This window comes from Eublepharis macularius, chromosome 11 (assembly GCF_028583425.1).
Source record: "Eublepharis macularius isolate TG4126 chromosome 11, MPM_Emac_v1.0, whole genome shotgun sequence".
NCBI lineage: Eukaryota > Metazoa > Chordata > Lepidosauria > Squamata > Eublepharidae > Eublepharis > Eublepharis macularius.
The window spans coordinates 37,437,451-37,459,219 of NC_072800.1; the positions used below are offsets into that span (position 1 = coordinate 37,437,451).

General features: G+C 42.1%; 1 protein-coding gene and 1 long non-coding RNA gene across 2 annotated transcripts; one reads left to right on the plus strand and one right to left on the minus strand.

Annotated features, from left to right (window-relative positions):
- Positions 1-225: 225 nt before the first annotated feature.
- CMTM7 (CKLF like MARVEL transmembrane domain containing 7) lies at positions 226-20,100 on the minus strand. The gene is made up of 5 exons (XM_054991241.1): positions 19,901-20,100; positions 13,907-14,080; positions 10,585-10,683; positions 8,544-8,625; positions 226-5,624 (listed from the first exon to the last, which is right to left on the minus strand). The coding sequence occupies exons 1-5, from the start codon at positions 20,036-20,038 to the stop codon at positions 5,611-5,613; spliced, it is 507 nt and encodes a 168-aa protein (XP_054847216.1). The 5' UTR covers positions 20,039-20,100; the 3' UTR covers positions 226-5,610.
- Positions 568-12,656, plus strand: LOC129337499 (uncharacterized). Its single transcript, XR_008597827.1, has 4 exons — positions 568-638; positions 3,039-3,111; positions 7,922-8,047; positions 12,512-12,656. It is a non-coding gene; the product is annotated as an uncharacterized LOC129337499 (long non-coding RNA).
- Positions 20,101-21,769: the final 1,669 nt, after the last annotated feature.

The following is a 21,769-nucleotide window of genomic DNA, read 5'->3' on the forward strand; positions in this document are numbered from 1 at the left end:
ATAGAAAAATACCCATTAGTTTTACTGAAAAATTAGGTAGGGGGCAAGGTTTTTCTCCCTCATTTTTTAATGGTTATGTGGTAGTAAGTACTGGTATGGAGGTATTCTACCTTTTCCCATAGTATAGTTGCATAGCTGAAAAATGGTTTACCAGTGAAAGTTATTTACCCAGACAGTCAAGAAAGTCCTGGTTTTAATTTTACAATATTTTTATTAAAATAAATGGAGGCAAGATTGACATTCAATTTGATATGCCCTGACATCTCCCCAACCATTCATCTTCACCCTAGTTCCTTCTGTGCAATGGGTTAGATTTGTGATCCCAAATGCGGCACCTATAGGTGCAAATGTGCCTACTGGAGCCTGTTCACCGTTGTGTATCATTTTGGTTGGTCCTAATAAAACTATATTGTTTCTATTTTCAGATTTTGCTTCTGCTGAGGCAGCTACCTGTGGTCTTGTTTGAACTGATCAGCTTAGAACCTTTAACCAAATGACAGCTTGGCAGAAGATGGACAGCAAGAGGCTGCTTTGACTGCTAATCAGCTGTTTTGTTAATTATATTTAGCTAGTGACTGCCATCGCTGCTGCTAGAGCAAAAAGACAACACCTTAAAGCAGTGATGCTCAGTGACTCAGGTACCAGCAGTGGCTTTTCTGAATGCTGTTCCCAAACACCCTCCCCCATGTTCCAGGAAAGTGGGCAACCGATTGTACAGTAGGGTTTGTGGTTGGCAGGAAGTTCCTATCTTGAAACACCTGTTGCAGACAGAGTGAAGGATGAGTAAGCTGCAAGTTTCCCTGAGCTTGTTGGCCTTGGGCCGAGGATAGATGTAAAGGGCCCACTCTCCTCTGCAGCCCCGGCACTTAAGTGGTTGTCAGGAAGAGAGCAAGCTGGGGGCAGAGGAGAAATAATAAAACCATCAACTATGGCAGGCACCTGGGCAAAGAGCAAAATGGCCACTGTGGGTAGTAATTTGACTTCCTCTTCTCTACAGCTAGCTTGTTCTCCAGGCTCCTCGGCCATATCACTCTCTTGGCTGAATAACTGTGCCTCTTGCTGTGGAGAGGGCCAGGTGAGGGGGGGAAGCACGCTTCCCTTTACTCTGGAAACAGAAGGGCTAGCTCAGGTTCAACCCTAGTCGAGGGGGGGGGAGAGAGCGGGAGAAATCTACATTTTCAGAGGCACTCTGGTAATTTAAAAGGTTATAGTTATGAATTTAATGTTAATCATTGCATGTGTGTTTGATAGGGTGGTGCACAGGTAGTTGGGTAGCCACGGAACTCCTTTGGTTGCTGATAAATGTGGCTGTCCACAGGTCACAAGGTACCACTGCTTTCAAGCATTTGTTGTAAACACATTTTAGTGTTAACTGCTGAGAGCTGGTGTAACTTAAACTGAAATTAATGCTAGTACCAAGCTTACGAACTTGCAAGTACAGTTCATTACAGAACATTTCTCTGTTTGGGAGATTTCCTCAGCTGTCCTTCCCCATGCAGATGTCCTCCTAGTTATGCTGTCTGGGGTTTTACTTGGTTTCCAAGAAAATCTGCTTTAGGCCCCCCAGAAAAGGCTAATAACCTCTAAACATGCACGTGACAGTTCATGTGTTTCCAAGACAGTGTCAAAATAAAGGCCCTGGGTGTGTATATGCTTTAAAAGTACTGAAGCGCAGACATGGAATATGTTATATATCTGCTTACATAACTCTGGCTGTGGTGGTGGGATTTTTTTTTGGTCATCAAAAGCAATGAAATACAGTCTCAAGTTCTTATCATGTACTAAATTGCCATGAAGTGATGAGTACAAAGCCAGATTGTGGAGTCCCATTGATTCACATAGCAAAGCGTATGCAAAAATGTCAGGAAAAAAAGCAAGCGTGAGAATATGAACAAGGCCCTGGTTAACTGAAGGACCTTTGTATTCTTTCTGATGACAAGAATTTGCTTCCAAGTGGACAAAAATTGCAGTGCCTCAGTGTATGGGGGCGGGGGGGAGTTGGAAGAGTTCACAGCACTTTCTTGCCTACTGTGCATATAGCCAAAGCTTGCCAAAAGTCCAATTATTTTTGCTGTCATGCATGATAAAGTACTGTAGATGAGCTATTAATGGAGTTTTTCCCCTTAGCCTTAGTGCGTGCAATCCCAAGTGCTTGGCATAGCCACTAATCATGCAAAAGCAAATCATCAACAAGGAGTAGATCGTGGACAAGCTCTAGTTGCTTAGAGATCTTTTTTTTAAAAAGGGTGTCTCGTTTGTCTTGTAACGTTTGGTTTTGCTAACAGTGCTGTTATGCTCCAACAGGGCCAAGTTAAAGCTTGACTGACCCAGTTCATCCAGATTCTCTCTCTAAAACCTGCAATGTTAGCTTGCTTTTGGGCCATACTATTAGGTGAAAAGGCTGGGTGGTTCTGACCACAATTAGCCATGCTCTGATATCAGTTAGATTACCACAATTCACACGACATGCGGCCTCCCTTGGAAGCTGGTTCACAACCATCAATACAACAAAAAAAACAGAAAGCAAAACTGTTTGCTTGTTATTGCCCGATCTGGAGAATGCATCTTGACAGTACTAGAAGAACTATGGGGGCTGCCAATTTGCTTCTGGTTATTACCTTAAAAGTATCCTAAATAATTAGTAAGCAAGACACTTAAAAAGAACCACCTGCTCTCCTAGGAGCCTGCCCATCAGGCTTACTGGAAACCCTACTGGGAACGGCCCTAAGAGATGAGTCATTTGCTACCGTGGAGCCTAAACTCAAACATCCCACACTACAGGCATCTGCCCGGCACCACATAAAGGATTTATTTTGCCCTGTCTTTTTGATATTTTTTCCATACCTCTCCAAGTTTTCTGTTGTGTATTGATTTTAATATTTTGCTGGTGGTAGTCTTTAAGTGTGAGAGCCAGTGTAGTATAGTGGCTAGAGTACTGACTAGGATCTAAGATACCCAGGTTCAGTTCCCTGCTCTGCCATGGAAGCTCATTGGGTGACCTCAGGCCAGTCACATACTCTGTCTAATCTACCTCACAGGGTTGTTGGAAGGAATAAATGGAAAGGAGAATGATGTAAGCTGTGTTGGATCTCCACTGAGGAGAAAGGCAAGGTAAAAATGAATAATTTTAATGATTCTGTTCACTAGATTACTATTTCATCACCAACCTTTTGAAGTATTACATGTTGATATTTTATCGTTTTCACTACAACGGAAACTGCCTCAACTACTAACATAGCCAAGAGAGCTGGGTATAAATGGATATGGAGGGAGAAATTTGTAAATTGGTTCAGATAGCTGGTGCAGGGAGACTGAGGCCACCAAACAAGCTTGTCTGTGTTCTCTGATGTATTAATAGTTGTAACTTCTTGCTCTTGAGATTGGAGCACTGCAATACAAAACTTACATTCCTGACTTTTTTAACATTGGGGACTCAACAACATACCAAGTCTTTCCCCCATTAGAGGTAAGGATTCATTTTACTAAGCTAACTTGATTGGCATTATTAATGTGACATAAGGCCCACTCTTATTTAATATTTATCTAATGCTAGTAAGCTAGCTGCTAACACAGATGCTTACCCAGTGAGCTAAGAGTCGACATTAGACAGGAGCTGGTGAATTGTACAAATTACCTTTCTCTCATTAATAAGTAGCCATAGCTAGATCACACCCCATAACAGTCCCAGCACTGTTTAAAAAGTACACATTAAGCCTACTGCATTATCCCCCAACTATTTGTATGTCTTATCAGAACATGTCAGCTTCTTCTTACAGCAAACACACTGCCTACCTTCACACTGAAAGCCCAATCCCTTTTAATATTGCCATTATACGAGAACGATTGTTGAGCCATTCTCCAACATACATTGATGTTCCCTGCTAAGAGAGAAAAAAGGACAGATTCTTTTCATCACCTTTCTTCAAAACAAAATTAAGTCAGGTGTGTGTTTACTTACATCAGAGGGGGAAAAAAGCATAGGAAGGGGAAGGGGAACAGACACAATCCACAACATTATGAAAATAAATGTCTGCCAGCCTTCTACCCACTTAATACTTAAGGACTACAGGAGTAGCTCCAAGTGTTACAATGTGCGCCACAGTATTGAAGCCTCCATTTTGTTGGCATCTCTCTCTTCCTCCCAGCATCTTGGGCACATGACCACTTGGTTTAATGCCATAGTTGCAAGCCTAGTTTCAGGTTCTTTGTAGAATAATAAGAGACAAGTTGGCAGCATAATAGTCCTGAAATGTAGATCTTTTTTAGGTACAATCCCCTTAGATCTCTGTACACATTCCCCCCTCCTTTATATTAGGTGTTAAAACTGCAACCCCTTTAGAGCAGGAGTGAAATGTAGCGGTGAGAGGATTCCCTGTTACCCTTGGCTTCTCCAGAGTGAATTAAGCAATGGGCTTTAGCCACATATCTCAACTGCACATGGTTACAAACAACAATATCACTCCCCAAAGTAGTTAATCAGCGATAACAATAGTCGGGGTTTGTGTCATCGTTACCACCACACAGCACTGTGCAATGGGGAAGAAAAAACTTGGGAACAGATAACGGATAGGGGGAAATCACTTTTTCCATGGACAAAATTATTGTGCTTTGAACACTAACACTACCCCTGCAAAAGCAGTTGCTTCCAGGAGAGTAACTGTTTTTGACAACATTTAATGATTCATTGCTAAAGCGAAAGTAGATTGGCTGGGTGAGTTTTAATTAAATGGATTCAGCTGAGCTACTCTCCCCAGCAGTCCAAGCAGCTATACCAGAAATCTCTGAACACACAAATAAAATACCATCCAGCACAAGTATGAAAAGGACGGTTCAGGCAAAGTCTTGTTGAAGAAGGGGTATAATGCAGTGAGGCTAGTATATCATGAAATAAAATAAATTGTTTCTGAACTAGGATTTAAAATTATTTGGTCATCAGGAAAATATTTAAATTAGACAAGAGGAACACTAGGCTATAAAGCAACCTCTGGTTCATTCACAGTAAGACATTCAGGCTGCTATTTATAAAATGCCTTTTCTGGCAATAAGCACCAAAAGCCAGGAAAGAGGCCAAGGCAAGAAACAGGCTCATCAGACAACCACTGATAAGTTTACAGTTGCCGATTCATAGTAGATTTGTAGCATTTGCCAGCTATAACTGGCGGCTGGAAGCAGCAGACATTTTCCATCTTGGAAGTTTAAACCGGCCTTCATCCAGCTGAGCTTCCTGGGTGGTTTGAATATTATCATCGGGCACTAATGGGAGTCGGCTCAAAGCAGTGGCAGTGCAATGCAACCTTTTCATATTGGCACTTCGGAATGCACAAGTTCAGCAATTCCCTGCTTGTGCCTTGGCAGATGGTCCACAAACAGTGTGCAACAGCTGTCAGGAAAGCACAGCATGCGGACTGCTGGGGACCACTTCTAGGCTGAGAACATGAGCAGAGTTTCAAAAGACAGAATTCTGCTGGTCACCCTCTTGATGCCCAGGAAGCCATTATACAGCAGATCCTTAAAGGGGCAACGTGTGCACTGCTCCATCTTGCATACATTAGCTGTCTCTTCTCTTGGCTTAATGTAAACTCCTCTCTGTGGCCTGACAGGGCAGAAGGCTCACACAGCAGCATCTATAAAGAGACAAAAGGAGGCTAACATTAATATGAGTTGTACTATCAATATTATATTAAAAGGCAAGTTTTGTAAATGTTCGCGGGCACTTGGATCTTCTGTATCACATACTCAGAGGCTGAGTGGACTCGAGTGGCCAAGAGACCAGCCAAATATGTTTATACAGATTAAATTCACTTTAAAGAAGTGAATCCTCCCCTCCAGATAAATACAACTGTAAGTACTACATGTTGCAACTACAACATTTCCTACTGTTTTTATACAAGTATCAAAGCTAGACAATTGATTAAAAATCTTAAAATGTTGAGACAAAAAATCCTTAACAGAAGATTTCATTCTCAGTCCATAGCTGTTAAAGATCACCTGTTAAATTGTAATATTGGCTACAATCTGAACATTATTTTTAAAAGTGCACTTGTATCTTTTTTATTTTGCCTTTCCTGCACTCAAGATTTCTAATGAGCAAACACATTCTGACTCTTTAGCCTCTTACATATCTTTCAGGACAAACATATGTTACTGATAGTAAATGTAACATTAGAGATGTCAGGTGTTGAGGGAATGAGCATATGCTAGCCAGCTAAGCATATTTTTCTCCTGAAAGGAATAATGTATGAGTTTGTAACATAGCCATCCTTGTGATACATGGCATGGTTCAAACACATGGCCTATGGTTTAGGTGGCATGCTTATTTGTGGTATGTTAAAGTAAAGGGCAATGTAGACTGCAAAAATCATTATATTAGGAAAGCCATCTTGAGAATTTGGAACAAACAAACTGAGACTGGCACAAAAGATACTACTTTGGATTTCAAGCTTTTATAGATGCGAAATGATAACTAAACAGGGATGGTTGACTTATGGAGATTAAGAATTCTCACAAGGAGAACGTAAATTGAAGACAAGGGAAGATCTAATAAAAGTTATAAATGTAATTGTGCATAGAAAAACCATTGACAAGAAAGGTTTAAAGCAGAGAAAAAACTATGGGGTTTTGAATACGAAAATACAGAGTTTGAAAAAGAGCTTTGTACAAAGGATGAACACGTTATTTCCAAAATGTATAAACTTTTGTTGAAATTTGAAATGGAAGAAGAATGTATGAAATGTAAAATGTACTAAAAATGTTGAGTATAATATACAAATGGACTAGTGGGTAAAGGGGCTCAAATTCACTAAGTTACACATTTAAAGAAAATGTTTACAAAATGATGTATCGGTGGTATATGTCTCCTGATAAATTAGCCAAAATAAGTAAAGGTATGTCAAATAAATGTTGGAAATGTGAGCAACATGAAGGAACGTTTTATCATCTTTGGGGGACCTGTCCTAAAGCAAAAAAAATTTGGTCACAAACTCATATGATAATACAGAAAATTTTGAAGATCAATATACAACTTAAACCAGATGTCTTTTTGTTGGGACTAATGGACAAACAGCTGTAAAATAAACATGGTGTCCTATTTCTATATATGACAACAGTGGCTAGGCTTTTATATGCGCAAAAATGGAAAAGTACAATATTGCCTGCAATGGATGACTAGATTGTGAAAATGATGGAGTTTCCAGAGATGGCTAAATTTACAGCTCTGATCAAAGATAAAACATTGTCAACCTTGATGGTTAATTGGAAATCCCTTATTGATTTTCTGCATGAGATGAAAAAAAATGAATTGATGATTTGTGGATTTGCTTTTTAAGAAGATAAATTTGGGGAAAATAAATAGGGGGGGTAGTATTAAAAAGGTAAATTTTGGAGGTATCAAAACTACAACTACAAGTACAATATGATAGGTGTAGAGAATAAGAGAAAATGAAATATGTATTATTTTTCTGTTTTTTCCATTAATTTTTGTTCTTTTCTTTTTCTCTTTTCTTTTTTCTCTGCCCTTTTAATTGGGCTTTTAATCTTATTAATAAAACTATTTATTTATGTCATTTATAATCCACCTTTCTCATTGGGACTCAAAACTGATGAAACCTTGGGGAAAAAATAAAAATAAAAAAATACCTGGCCTATGGCATGAATCTCGTGCAGCAGAAAAATGCTACCTCCAATTTGTAAGAAAATACCAGGTCACCCTAATCTAGCTTTCTACTGTCCTGCCAGTGCAATAGTGAAGAAGCTGGTATCTCTGTGTGCATGTACGTTTCCACATGTATATTTTAAGCCAGAACTGCATCATTCCTTCCAGGTTATTCTTTTCAATACCCACCCCCCCGCCCATCAAATTAACTTTTATTTTCAGGGCTGTTTTTCTCCCAAAGCTTATTGTCCCATTTTTGCAATTTCTCAGTTCCTGTACCCTGATTCTCCCCTTACTGCCTCCTGTCTGTTGCATCCTGCCCTTCTCATGATCCCAGGAGCTGAAAGAGGAAAGACATCATTGGGTTGCATTTTTATGACTCTGGGAAGCAACCAGGTAGGTTTTACATTGTTTCTTGAAAAAGCAGGCACCACTGGCAGGGCATATATACTTCACTTTTGTTCTGTGAAGCATGATGTGATATCTAGAGATTCTTTCAGCTATGAGAATGGTTTTCTCTTTATGCAGATTATCCTTGGCTTTGACACAGCAATATGTCGTAAAAATGCTTAGCTGTCCTCTTCCAATCAGTTTCACTGAAAGCAGAAATGCTTCCTTGATAACTTACTTTCTACTCATTGCAGAAGAATTAGCTAAGGCACTTTCATATTCATGGAAGCTGGTTGAAAGTCAATGCACTTCTGCTCTCATGCCACCCCGTCCCCATGGTTTCCAAACTTGGTAGTTCACCATCCACATGTTATGGGGTTTGGACAATAACACAATAAGCTTGCCCATCCTGCATTTAGCTAATACAAGTTAAGCTATATGAGGTCGGGGTGGAAAAGTGTGTAGTGCAAGAAAAGTGCAATGTAGTTGACTAGATGCTTACCTGTTGACTGAGTCACACATGAGACTTTGTATGAAAGCCATATACTTAAGATGCACAGGAACGTAGCTAAAAAGCCAAAGGTCTGTTTTTTAAAAAAAGCAATACATTCAGTAATCTGTCTGCTTTAGATAATGTTATGCACACATACAAAAACACTTCAATTTTAAGCTCTCTTATACGGCCTCTCAAACATTATTTAAACATTATCTGCCCAAGATTCCTTGTACGCCAACAAATTGATCCACGAGGTTTTTCATTTACCTGTTCTGCTGGTATGAAGAATCCATGTACATTCTAATTATACAGAGGCAAAGAGCAATCACAAGAAGTTATGGTCCCGAACCCTTAAAATCAGTGTGATGGCACCATGCTATAGCCACCATGTGTAAACTCTGACCAGGCTGGCAGTGTCTAGAAAACCTCAATTGTTTAAAATTAAGTTTATAGCTATCATGGTCTGTGCAGAGTGGTAAGCTGCAGTACTGCAGCCCAACCTCTGCTCACAACCTAAGTTCGATCCTGGCAGAAGCTAGGTTCAGGTAGCCGGCTCAAGGCTGACTCAGCTGCCTTCCATCCTTCTGAGGTCGGTAAAATGAGTACCCAGTTTCCTGGAGGTAAAGTGTAGATGACTGGGGAAGGCAATGGCAAACCACCCCATAAAAAGTCTGCCAAGAAAACGTTGTGATGTGACGTCCCCCCATAGGTCAGCAATGACTCGGTGCTCACACAGGGGACTACCTTTACCTACCTATCATGGTCTGTAGGAGTGGAAAAGAGCAAGAGTCCAGTAGCACTTCTAAGACTAACAAAATTTGTGGTAGCGTATGATCTCTCGTGAGTCACAGCTCGCTTCTTCAGACTCATGAAAGCTCAAACTCTACCTCAAATTTTCAGAGGAGTTAGCCATGTTAGTCTGTAGTAGCAAAATCAAAAAAAGTCCAGCAGCACCTTTAAGACTAACCAATTTTATTGTAGCATACGCTTTCGAGAATCACAGTTCTCTTCGTCAGTTGCATGGAGGGCAGAAAGAAACTGGTCAAATATAGAGGAGGAGAGGGGAGGGGAGGAGGAGAGGAGGGATGTAAACAACTCCTTTGATATGGAGATGCAAACAGCTCCTTTTGATGTGGGGATCAGTTTGCTTGTGTAAAGGTTCAAAGGAGTTTGCCGTGTTAGTCTGTAGTAGCAAAATCAAAAAGAGTCCAGCAGCACCACCGAGACCATACAATTCCACTACTGGACACTTGCTCTTTTCTACTCCTACAGGTAGACTAGCACACCTAGCCATTTTGATGGTCTGTAGGAAAAAGGAGTGACCGTGGACACAATCCACTGTGAGCATCTCCTGTACAGATTCTATTAAAATGAATGAATACTTTTTTGCTTAAGTCATTTAGGAAGTATTTATTCTACAACACCCCCTTATTAGCTATGTTCTTGCTCTCTGCTTGCATCACATTGTCATCTGGATTGTGTGAGTTAATCAAGCTGGAGAAGGAGTTGGAGAAGGAGCTTGATTCTATACAGCAGTGGGGTGACTGTCTTTATTCGTTACAAAACAAATTCATGAGCGGCTTTTTAAAAAGAAAGAAAAGAGACCTTGAAATGTCTGGGATAATGAAGCTACTAGATTTAACTTCTGGTAAAAACAACTTAGCAGAGGCATTATGGGAAAAATTAATTGCAAAAAGCAGTAAGAAGAAGCCAACTGCTCCACAACTGGAGGATCAAGACGACTGCAGGACAAGAACAGTTCACAGTTGCACATCCTTAAACAAACACCGCCTTGAGTCTTTGAATGAACAAAGACAAAGCTTTGTACAAGATCCCTCTCTCACAAACACATACAACACCATGACGTGAAGCACACAGTGATAAAACCCAAGATGTAGCATGGATTTCACCTCCTTTTGCAAGCATATCAGTAACAGATTATACAGAAAATCTTACATGCACTCTTAGATCAGATTCCAACAGACAGATGCACAAAATAAATTCAAGCAATTCTTTATACTATTACAGAGTAAGCAAACAGGCTTACCGCTCCAGCTACAAGTCCTCCTGAGTTGTAGCTTTTCGCTGCTGCCACAAAAGATGCAATGAGAAGCAGGATGGTACCTATTAGGTAATGGAGAAACTCCTGGAAACAATATGAAATAAAAACAAGCACAATCCATTAAGAGGAGAACCTTATCAAACAAACATTTCATTATGACACATATAAAAAAGTCCACTGTCAGCCAAAGAATTTTTGTGCTTTAAAGCAATGAGAAAAAGGAAACTGCAACTGAGACTAGACCATTCTTTCTGGCCTAAATCATATTTTCCAAAATAAAAGGCAGTTATAGAGATAACTAATAAGACTATTATGTACATTTTCCAAGCAGCAGAGCCACTTCAGGGGGATCAAGTCACACTATAAGAGGTTTAGATTCCTGTGTAGTATTGTTCATGCTGGTCACCATGGGCCAAATTGTCCACTCAGAATGGCTGGCTTTGCATGGGGACAGCAAGGATGCCCTATGACAAACACATATAGCTTTCCTCAGGACACTTTCCGTACTCCCTACTGAATAGTTTCATTTCAGTTCTCAACAAGTAGCTCAGGAAGATACTATCTGGGAATACCCTAATTATAATTTCCCCTAGTTTCTAGGAGTGTGGGAGAGAATGAATGCCCAGAACACTGATCGACAATGAATAAATGGACGGGACAGTGACATACAGATAGGGCAAGAGGTAAAAGACTGGGGCTACAAGAAGCAAAGAGGAAACTCCATGGCAGTAGTCACCAGCATGGATGAACCTGTAGGTACTTTTGCAATCATGAGAAAAAGTAGTGGGCAGCACAAACAATGGGTGCCATGGGGGAGCGTAGCAAACCACAAAATTGGCTCAAGCCTACATAGTAGCAATAAAAAAATGTTGGGAGATTCCAAGCCAAGCAGCTGGCTATGGGAGAGGCCTCCAATGAGGTGAATGAAAGCCAAGACTGGCTCTTAGCTTTGTAGAAGAAAGGGCTCCAGGAAACACCTGTGAGGATGCCACGTTGGAGACCACTGCTCTTCAGCAAGGTTGGCCTCCTGGAGCCTGGAGGTGATGATAGAAAGTGCCATCACATTGTAGCCTACTTCAACAACCCCTCTTGGGGTTTTTAAGACAAGAGACTAACAGAGGCAGTTTGCCATTGCCTGGCTCTGCATAGCAACCCTGGTCTTCTCTGGAGGTCTCCCATCCAATTACTAACCAAGGCCAAGCCTACTTAGCTTCCAAGATTTGACAAGATTGGGCTTGGATGGGCTATTCAGGTCCTTGAACTCTGTAACATCTATATATTCACAGATTTCTATCCTTTAGCATAGACACTGCAGCCGCATTTCCAAATTTTAACTTAAAAACGTTCTCTCTTAGCAAGGTTAACATACATATCCATGGGATCACATGGCATTTATAGCACACAGAGTCTGAAAGGCCCATATGACACTGAACAAACACATTCCTTACAAAGAGCAGGTGAACGAAGAGGTGAGACATGTGTTAGGCTAGCTGAAACAGGGATGAATTTGAATTCTGTATGTGTGCTGATTCCATTTGAATATCCCAGTTTCAATTTCAATTGGCCTTTGTGAGTATTTTGTGAGTAAAGTGAGCATTATTTTCTGCTTCTTCATGCCAATTATTTCCCTGTCAAAATTAAACACATTTTCCCTATTATTGGTGCATCAATAATATTAAAATGCCTTAAAAAACAAAGAAAGAACCATCAGCAGCAACAGTCAGGGACAGCAGCACATGATACATCCATCATCGAAACATATCCTTCCATGTGCAGATGGGGAAATGACATATTTTAATCCTGCTTGCACACCAGGGGGGAAAAAAATCCAAGACAAGCTTTCTCTCCACCACAGAAGGAGCATGTAGTGTTTTGGCTATGTTAATTAATATTTTACCCTCCTCCTCCACAGGATTTCTGACGCTTATGGTCCCAAGAGGGTTGAGTGATATACTTGTTCTGAAATACAGTTCTGCTCTGAGTGTCCTGGGGACTTTACCTTTCCATTAGTCACTGAACATATGCAACAATCAAGTCACATAAACATGAATACTTTGCCAGAGCCCAGATTAAGAAAACCAACAGGAGAAACCTCCACTGGAGACTGCAGAAATGACTCAATAATATATAATTTATAGATTTTATACAAACAAAGTGCAAGTGCTATATGTGCAAGTTACAATATATGTGCAAATCTATGTATCACTTTCATAGTATGAACTATTTTTAACAACCATTAACAGACCATATTGAAGGTAAGCATTGCCATCGTCACAGTAAGTATTTTCTACATGGTTTTTCCTTTTTACAGGCTCTAATAACCAGCTCCCAACAGACTGTTTTGAAGGTAAGTGTTGCTTAACAGCATAGTCCAACAGTTAAATCAGTTCTATTTTCCCCAGATTAAAACAAATCACTTTACCAGTATGGATTTCCCCCCAGAAACTGAGAAATCACCCAGTTTTTTCTACACTCTGTTGCCGTGATTGGTCTCTACTGTTTTCAGTGCAAATTTTGCCTTTTGTTTTCACTTTGCTCTTGTGACTGAGCAACAACCAAGAGGAGCAGATAGCCCATATCCTGACAGGTACTACCAACTGATAGCAACATGGAAAGTTGGGCTATGGGAGAAATTGCAGACATCATTTTGTGGGTGTCAAGCAACCAGTGAAACCTGAGAAAGAGTCTCGTTTGCAATAATGGCTGAGCAGTTCGGCCCACACCCACCTTATATAAACTTTATACATGCCATAGCTTCTGGGGCAAGATTGAGCTTGCTGCTTAGGGGGGAGACTGCAGAATGCTTCACATCCTCAGGTTATAGAAAAAGTTGGAAGAAAGCACTTGTGGGCTAGGGATGATAGAAACACTGTATTGCCAGAGGGACAGGCGCTTAGACCATTTTTTATATTAAGGCACCTGAAAGACTAACAAATGTATTACGGCACAACCCAAACCTCTATTAGTAGGCTATGGCGAGTTTTGTGCCATAATTAATCATTTAGTCCTTAAGAGTCTGTATTGTTTTGATTGGAGGAAATGAACACGGTAGTGAACTCCCTCCTCATTTAACACGTAAAGCAATTGTTCTTTGGGCAATTATACTACCTTTCTTCCAAATTCATAAACAGCAGCTGCTATTTGAATTGGATTACTGTGATTTAATCTTGTATGTTTGGGGGCTTTCCAGAGAAACATGTTACACCCACAGTCACAATTTGTGGCTTTTTAATAGTATATTTTTTGTAGTGTCCCGCTGCGTGTAGCTATGTTGAGAAACACAATTCAGTGACAAGCAGGAACTTACCGCGAGTGGCCAGTTGATGCAAGTCAGTGTTCTGTAAACTCGGAAAAGGTAAACAATGTAGAAGACAAGAATCATAACAAAGTCACACATGGTGACAATTTCGAAGTAGCTGTATGCGCTGTAATCTGTCCACACCGAGTTCTTTATGCAGATAAATGCAATCAGCAGCAACAACTAAAAGGCAAGAGTCACAAAGGGAGCAAGGTGAATTCAAAACAACCTGAAGCGTAATAAAGTTAAACATTTTAAAATGTGGCTTGTATTCAACCATGACGTTCTGAAAATTTAAGGTCATTTAAGTTTTCAAAAAGGTTATTTCCAACAATTCCCCACCTGCTGCTGTTCCTTAAGGTCAGCTGATCCCCCCCCAATAAAATTTCAGGGGATTCACTGCAAGCTGCACCAGGAGGAATCAATGGAAATCACCACCTCCTCTTTAAAAAAATTAAATGCCCCCTAAGTCTTTAGAACTGGGCAACTGGATACAGGCCATTATTTTAAAAGTCAAAGAGATAAAACCCAACACTTCACCTGAACGTGACATCCCTCCCCCGCCCCTTCATTTCTACTTTTTTTTATTCACAACAACAACAACAACAACAACAACAACAACAACAAAAAGCAGAGGCCTAAGTGTTTTTGGGAGGAAGGGATTAAGCAAAGCTGAAATTACTTGCTGAGTACTTTCAGATCTCATTGGAGCTATAGCGAAATTGTATAGTAGATAAAATAGCAAAGAGTCCAGTAGCACCTTTAAGATTAACCAACTTTATTGTAGCATAAGCTTTCGAGAGCCACAGCTCTCTTAGTCAGATGCTGCATCTGACGAACAGAGATGTGGCTCTTGGAAGCTTATGCAACAATAAAGTTGGTTAGTCTTTAAGGTGCTTCTAGCCTCTGCTATTTTGCTACTGCAGACTAACACGGCTAACAGATGATGCCCCAGAGGGACAGAAAACAAAGGGCTAAATTCCACATAAAACTTTCATGGATTGATGGAGGGAGGTTGTAGGTTCCCTTCTCTCAAGGCACAAGCCCAGTCTCCCAGGGGTAGCATTGCAGGGGACATTTTTGGCTGCAGTGGGAGACAGTAACATTGGTCAGGTGGGAACAAGAGGAGCTGTTTAAATTATTGTTTTGCTTTACAGAGAGGTATTGATGTTTTACCCCAAACAAGAATGGTACATACCTGGAAAGAGTCTCACAAGAATTTTCTGAGATCCTTAAACTAAGGGCATGCCATTGGCAGTTAACCTACATAGGTGTTAGTTCTAAATCTCGTATTAAAATGTGGAAAGCTTTTTGTAACAAGAACACACACATACTCAAGACATTGAACAGAACTGTCAAACATTTGTTTGTGTCTTCCAAACACTACCCTGTTTCACTGAGAAAAGATCTACACTGTTTATTTATTTGCTTGAAAGAATGAAATGATTTGTTTGAATAGCCTCCCCGAGCAAAAATAGTATTTTTTTTCAGGTCTCAGGGGGGCTCAAGATATAGGTTATAATGGAGCAGACATGAGACAACAGCTGATTTGTGTATAATGGGGGTTTTCCTTTCACCACATTGTTAATATTGAAAGATGTACAACAGCTGAGTTTTCCTTAGTCAAAAGAAATAAAAGGACTGTCCATTTTTAAAGCTTCAGGAATGACAAATGAAATTTGCTGCCTCTGCATTTATGGTTGTATAAAGCACTAAGCTGCACATTAACCTAGTCCACTTCTCTCAAACATCTGTGCTGGGCAGCGGTCCTCCTATCTTGACAGCACTTCATTCACATATGGAATTCTTAACTCCTAACAACTTGGAAAGAACTTATTAAAATGATAGGTGGAAGGACAACCTTTATAGTTCAGATCTGATGTGAACTGCAAACCAATAAATCATCAATAAATTCATGTCACCACAAAACGCTGTGTCTTTTTTCCGCCACAAATCTTGTTCCCACTACATGCAGAAAAGAGAAGGCAGAGGAAATCTGGACAGGCTGCACCATAACCCTGCCTGCTCTGGTCACACTGTTCACAGTAAGTCAAGCTCCTCTTGGGTGAAGGCGCCAAGGCAGCTGGAAGGTTCATGGTGAAACACAGGAGGGCTTCCGCTTGCTGTGAACGGTCTGGCACACTGCAGCATGCCCTAAACAGCAGTGGAATGCCTGGGGAGGGGAGGGAGGCCAAGGAACATTAAACTGCAACCCTGCACTGAGCTCTTTGCTCCCTGCTTGGCAGGGGAAAAACTGCAGCCTCTGTTCATTAGCAGTTATTAAAGCATGGACCTGGATGACAATTTACAGCTACATGCATGAAGGTATAGAGAAAGAGAAGGCAGAAGGCCACAATCTATCGAACTGGTAGATGGACACACAAAAATAACGTCTACAGCTTTTGAACAGAGTCTCCACATGCATTCACACACATACCCAAGAAGCAGGGCAGGATGTTGATTGCAAAAATGGCCCTAGGACAAAAAAAATAAGTGCCTCACATGGCATCACTATTCTAATCAGATTCATATACCCATAGTAAAACATTAAGTTGGAAACTGAACAATTAACTACACTTATATTTAAAGAGAGCACTGTTCTAATTAGTTAATGACATAATTGTGACATATCAATTCACATTTGGTATCAGGTGACCTGCCCGTGACTAAATATCCCCAATTGAAACAAACCACAATATAATTCTGAATGCAATGTTTATTAGGTGTCAATAATGAAAGCAGCAAGAGCAGCCACCCATGGCAAGGCAGTGGGTTCTACAGACACAGGGGATTCCCAGTGTGTGCAGAAAAATACGACTTTGCAAATGAATGACACACACAGCCCAGCCTGATGAGGAACAAATGTGTTCAGGGAGGCACAGAACGATGACTGCCAATTAAAGGGCAGAAGGGGTACAGGAAATCAGCCTAAGAAATTACAGAATCCTGGAAAGGCAATTGTTCCTCTTTCTTGCTCTCTTTCTCACAGGCCCCCAGCTTGTCTGTATTGTTTGCAAAGTGATGAATAGTGTTACTGTGTGTGCATTCATGTGTAAAGTGCCATCAAGTTAGAGCCAACTTATGACAACTCCAAAGGGTTTTCAAGGCAAGAGAGGTGATTTGCCACTGCTTACCTCAGTGTAGCGACCTGGACTTCCTTACAGCTCTCTCATCCAAGTACTAACCACTAAGCAGGGCTGACCTGCTTAGCTTCCAATAACTGCCGAGATCCAGCTAGCAACTTGCTGCTTTGCTCAAAATCAACTCACAGGAATCAGCGGACACAGATCACAGGAAAAGCTTGGACATCTCCTTCATTTTTAAAAACTTTATTTACAGAAAAGCCCTAGTGAAACTTTGCAACTCCCCACCAATAAAAGCATCCAAGCTCTTTCACACTTATTCAACGATCCCTGGAACAAACTACTGTACCAGGACACAGAGGGCAATCACAGATCTATAAAAGAACTTCCCCATTCATGTTAGTGGATGTCGGCTCTGCATCCAACAAAGCAAAGCCGTACTCCCCGAAGTCCACCAGGAAGTTTTTCTGTTCTTTAAATTATCTTTCCAGGACAAAAATCTTCAGAATCAGGGTTTTTTACAAGGAAAAATCTCAAAGAGAAAAAAATCCTGGGAAAATGCTTATCTTTCCCAGAGAAAGCCGAGTTCTAACCCTCACCAATGCACACAGCAAAATGGATTTGCAAGATGACTAATTTGAAAGCAATCTAATCATAATGCATTTGAACCGAACACCATTTTAAAACTGGGTTACCATGTGCAACAGTTGCTTTAATTTGCTCTTTGTTATTCTTTTGCAAGCACAGAGGAATTAGCTGACACTAAGCACCCTCCTTTCCAACCTGCTTCTAGACAGGAAACACACTTCTGAGACTTCCTCTTTTAACTCAGATCAATCCCATCACTACTGCTGTGTCGTGTTTTGTTTTTGGCTACTCAAATTATAACTTGCTTAAATATCAAAACTGCAGGGTGTTTTTTTTCTTTTCATTAATTTGCCATATTCTGCATATTTGGAGAATCCTGAGTATGTAGAAACTTGTCTTGCGGGGGAGGGGGGCGCTACATTTGCTGCTTTCCTGATTGGCATCCAATATAAAAATATGAAACACTTCCTTTTGATGTCAAAATTAACCCATCTCCCATTTTGTGTGTAAGTGGGACACACAGAAACAATAAATGTTTTGTGCATGAACAGGGCACCTAAATGAATGAAGAAACACAGCTGACCCAAATCACATCTACTTTGACCCTAAGAAGTTTTAAGTATACATTTAAAAATACGAAAGAAAAATATGTAATGAAACTGCAGCAAGCTATTTCAGTACAATATCTGAAATCTTACTATCTGCTTAGGAGGGAGCAAAACACTTTCAAGTGTCACATTACTGCTAAATGCTTAAGAAGAAGATTGCTGCGGATACCAACTTCCTGACCAGATTGTTTTCACAGTTTCTTATTACAGGCACTATGGGAGAAAAAAGTTTTAAACTCTCATTGCTCCCACTGGCACAAAACATTTATTATAGCCATCTTCTCTTACATCTGCCGTTTCTTCATGAACTTCTTTACCACAATGAGGAGAGGAAAGACACAGACTGTAATGGAGGAACATACAATCTTTCCTACATATGAGAGTTCCTGCCACAATGCTCCCCAAACAGCTGCTGGTGGACTCTCACACAGACACGGAAAGCATTTCACAATTAAGCACCCACATGTCCTGATGCTTTCCTTCATTAGCCCATCCTCCTCAACTGCTATCACCCCACCAGAGGACTTTGTGTGTGTGTGGGGGGGGGGGCTTTATTTTTGAAAAGGCAACTGCTGGCTCTGCTATAGTTCAAGCATTACAGCTGTGGTAATTTGGCCAAGTGTAACTTTCCAGAACCCGCACTTGCAAATTAAAACACATGAAGGCCAAATTTCAGATTTGGGGAGGGGGGGCATTTTAGTTTGCAGCAGCCCAAACTACCAAAAGTCTTTTAACAACTTTAAAAGACTAAACGCTCCCAAAGACTTATGCTGTACAAAATGTTAAAGGCACATGTCAAACGGTAACCTCTCTAAATGATGGAACTCTATAGATCTAAAGATCCTCTCTAAAGATGGAACTGCTTCTCAAAAATGGGAGTTGGTATGGCATAGCAGACCAAATGTTGGCTCTAAACCTGGGTTGAATCTCTGCTTGAAAGGTAGCTGAAAGTATATAACAGAATGACTCATCTGTAGGCTGCCCTAAACTATTTGAAGAAAGGATGGATTATAAGTGAAATAAATTCTAACACAAAGCATCCAAGGAAGAAAGTCATAAGACACAAAAGAGCAAGAGTCCAATAGCACCTATAAGACTAACAAACTTTTGGTAGGGTATGAGCTTTTGTGACTAACACCTCACTTCTCCAGCGTGAATGTGCAACTCACATTGTAGCTGTATCTGAAGAAGTTAGCTGTGAGTCAAGAAAGGTCATATCCCACCACAAAGTTTGTTGGTCCTATAGGTGCTACTGGACTCTTGCTCTTTTCTACTGCTACAAACAGACTAACGCGGCTACCCATCTTGATCTATCTCCACAAGACATAAAGTACGCCCAAATAGTCCAATTGAAGAGAGAACCAAGAGCTCATTTCCAGACAGAGAAGCGCTGTGGTCCAAGCTGGTCTGGGGTTTACCTCTCTCTCTTCGGGGCAAACAGTGGAAGGAAAAGACACTCTGCATATGCCCAGAGCCACTCCTGCCCCTTTAAGCAAACGCTCCGCAATAAATTCCTGGAAGGAGCGCCTGGGCCGGAGCGGGTGCCTGCCTCAGGACGAGGTGCGAGAGACGCGCAACGGGGCGGCCAACTTGCGCGCGCGCCCTTCCCGCGCAGCAAAACCAACCAACCAACCAGCCAGCCAAGGGGGGGGGGTCGGAGGGAGGCGGGCTGCTGTCGCCGCCGTGGCCGCCAGGAGCCTCCCCGGCCCCCGCCGCGCCCTTACCAGTTGGGCCACCTTCAGCACGGCCGGGCAGGAGCTGGCGTAGGCGCGGTCCAGCCGGCCGGAGTCCGGGGCGGAGGAGGAACCCGAGGCGCCCCCGCTGCTGACGTCGGTGCGGATCACCCGCGCCCCGTGAGACATTTCGCCGCTCGCAGGGAGCCCGGCCGACCCGTTCCCCAGCGCCGCCGCAGCTGTTTCTGGCTCCGGAGGCGGGACAGGCTAGGGCGGGGCCGGCCCGGCCGACGGCGCCTCCGTGCACAGCTGGAAGGAGGAGGCGCCGCGGCCCGGCGGCCCTGCGAGGTGAGGACGCTTCGGCTGGGAGAGGGAGGGAGGCAGGCGGGCAGGCAGGCAGGCAGGGTTGCGCGGGGCAAACAAGAACTCCGTGGAACTGGAGACGGGGGAGCCGTTCCCGGCCCGGAGCCTTGTGGGCGCGCTTCGGCGGCGGGGCAGCGGGCCCTAGGGGGCGGGGGGCGGCCTTGCGCCCCTTGCAGACGTTCCTGGGGGGGACGGCGGGCCCTCGCTTCTGTTGGGCGGGCGGAGATGTGCGGTCTGTCTTTTATTCCCGTTTGCAGTATAACTTTTAAAGATTGGCGTCTTTCAGTAATCTTTCAGAAGAGTTGGAGATGGAAAGGGGAACCAACAGCGTTTCTCATCTACTCATCTTCAGAAGAATGGAAGCGGGTGCCGTGCAGACTAATCCGATGCAGGCTTACTCGGAAGTATATCCTTTAGATCATGGCTGATTCCACACACGTTGGATAATGCACTTCCAATCCTCTCTATAGATCATTTGGAATGGATTTTTTCCTGTGCGGAACAAAAAATCCAACTCAAACGATTGATAAAGTGCATTGAAAGTGCATTATCCGACGTGTGCGGAATCAGCTCATGTTCTGCTCTGTTGGCAAGAACAACACAATGCCTATATTGCCTTTTATAAAACCAAGTTCTGTAATTAGCTTTCAAAACGGCGTTGATCTGTTTTTTTTAATTGAGGTTTTTAGAAAGATCATTACGGTGCAGGCTAACAGTGCCGCCCTAAGCACTGTAACTCCGTTTAGAATTGCGCCGTAATACGTGCATGCACTTAGCAGCCAACTCTTCTTTATCATCAGGATGTGAGTCCAGTGGCACCTTAGGAACCAGCAAGATTTTCAGGGGATACACTTTTGAGAGTCAAAGCTCTCTTCTTCAGATACAGGGAGGAATGGAAATCCTGAGCCTTTATAGCCTAGTCAGGAGGTGGGTGGGGCGAAGCAAAGAAGGCAGTCAGGATGTAAAGGTACAATGACTGGCATGTAAAGGCTCCGGGATCTCCACTCCTCCCTGCATCTGAAGAAGGGAGCTGTGAGTCTGGAAAGCTCATACTCTGAAAATCTTGTTGGTCTCTAAGGTGTCACTACTCTACTGCAGACCAACAACTACCTACCAGAAACTTCTCTCTTTTACCATGAAATTCTTGCACGGTATCTTTGCAGTTCTACGACCCACTGCAAGTTGCTTAACTTACTGTTGTTTGAGTAGCAATGCTGTATGTGTATTTTGGGCATGCAGCGATACGGAAAGCTCTACTTGTCTTTTCATTACATTTTTCAGAAGCACACACCTTGCTAAAACAAGGCTGTTGGCAACCCCATTCATCTGATTTTATTTTCAAAACGCAGTTCTTGTAGCTATTCGATATTTTTTGTAGCTATAATGTGGCTTTGCATCTTGGGATCCACCCCCACCTGTGTTTGTAATTGGGAATATTCTGGGAGACTGCTGCCAAGTGTGTGTGTGGGGGGGGGGGGGGCTCTGCAGGGTTCCCAGACCTCCCTATCAGCATTGGTGTGACAAAGCATGCAGGCTGGATGACTGGTAGGGGACCTG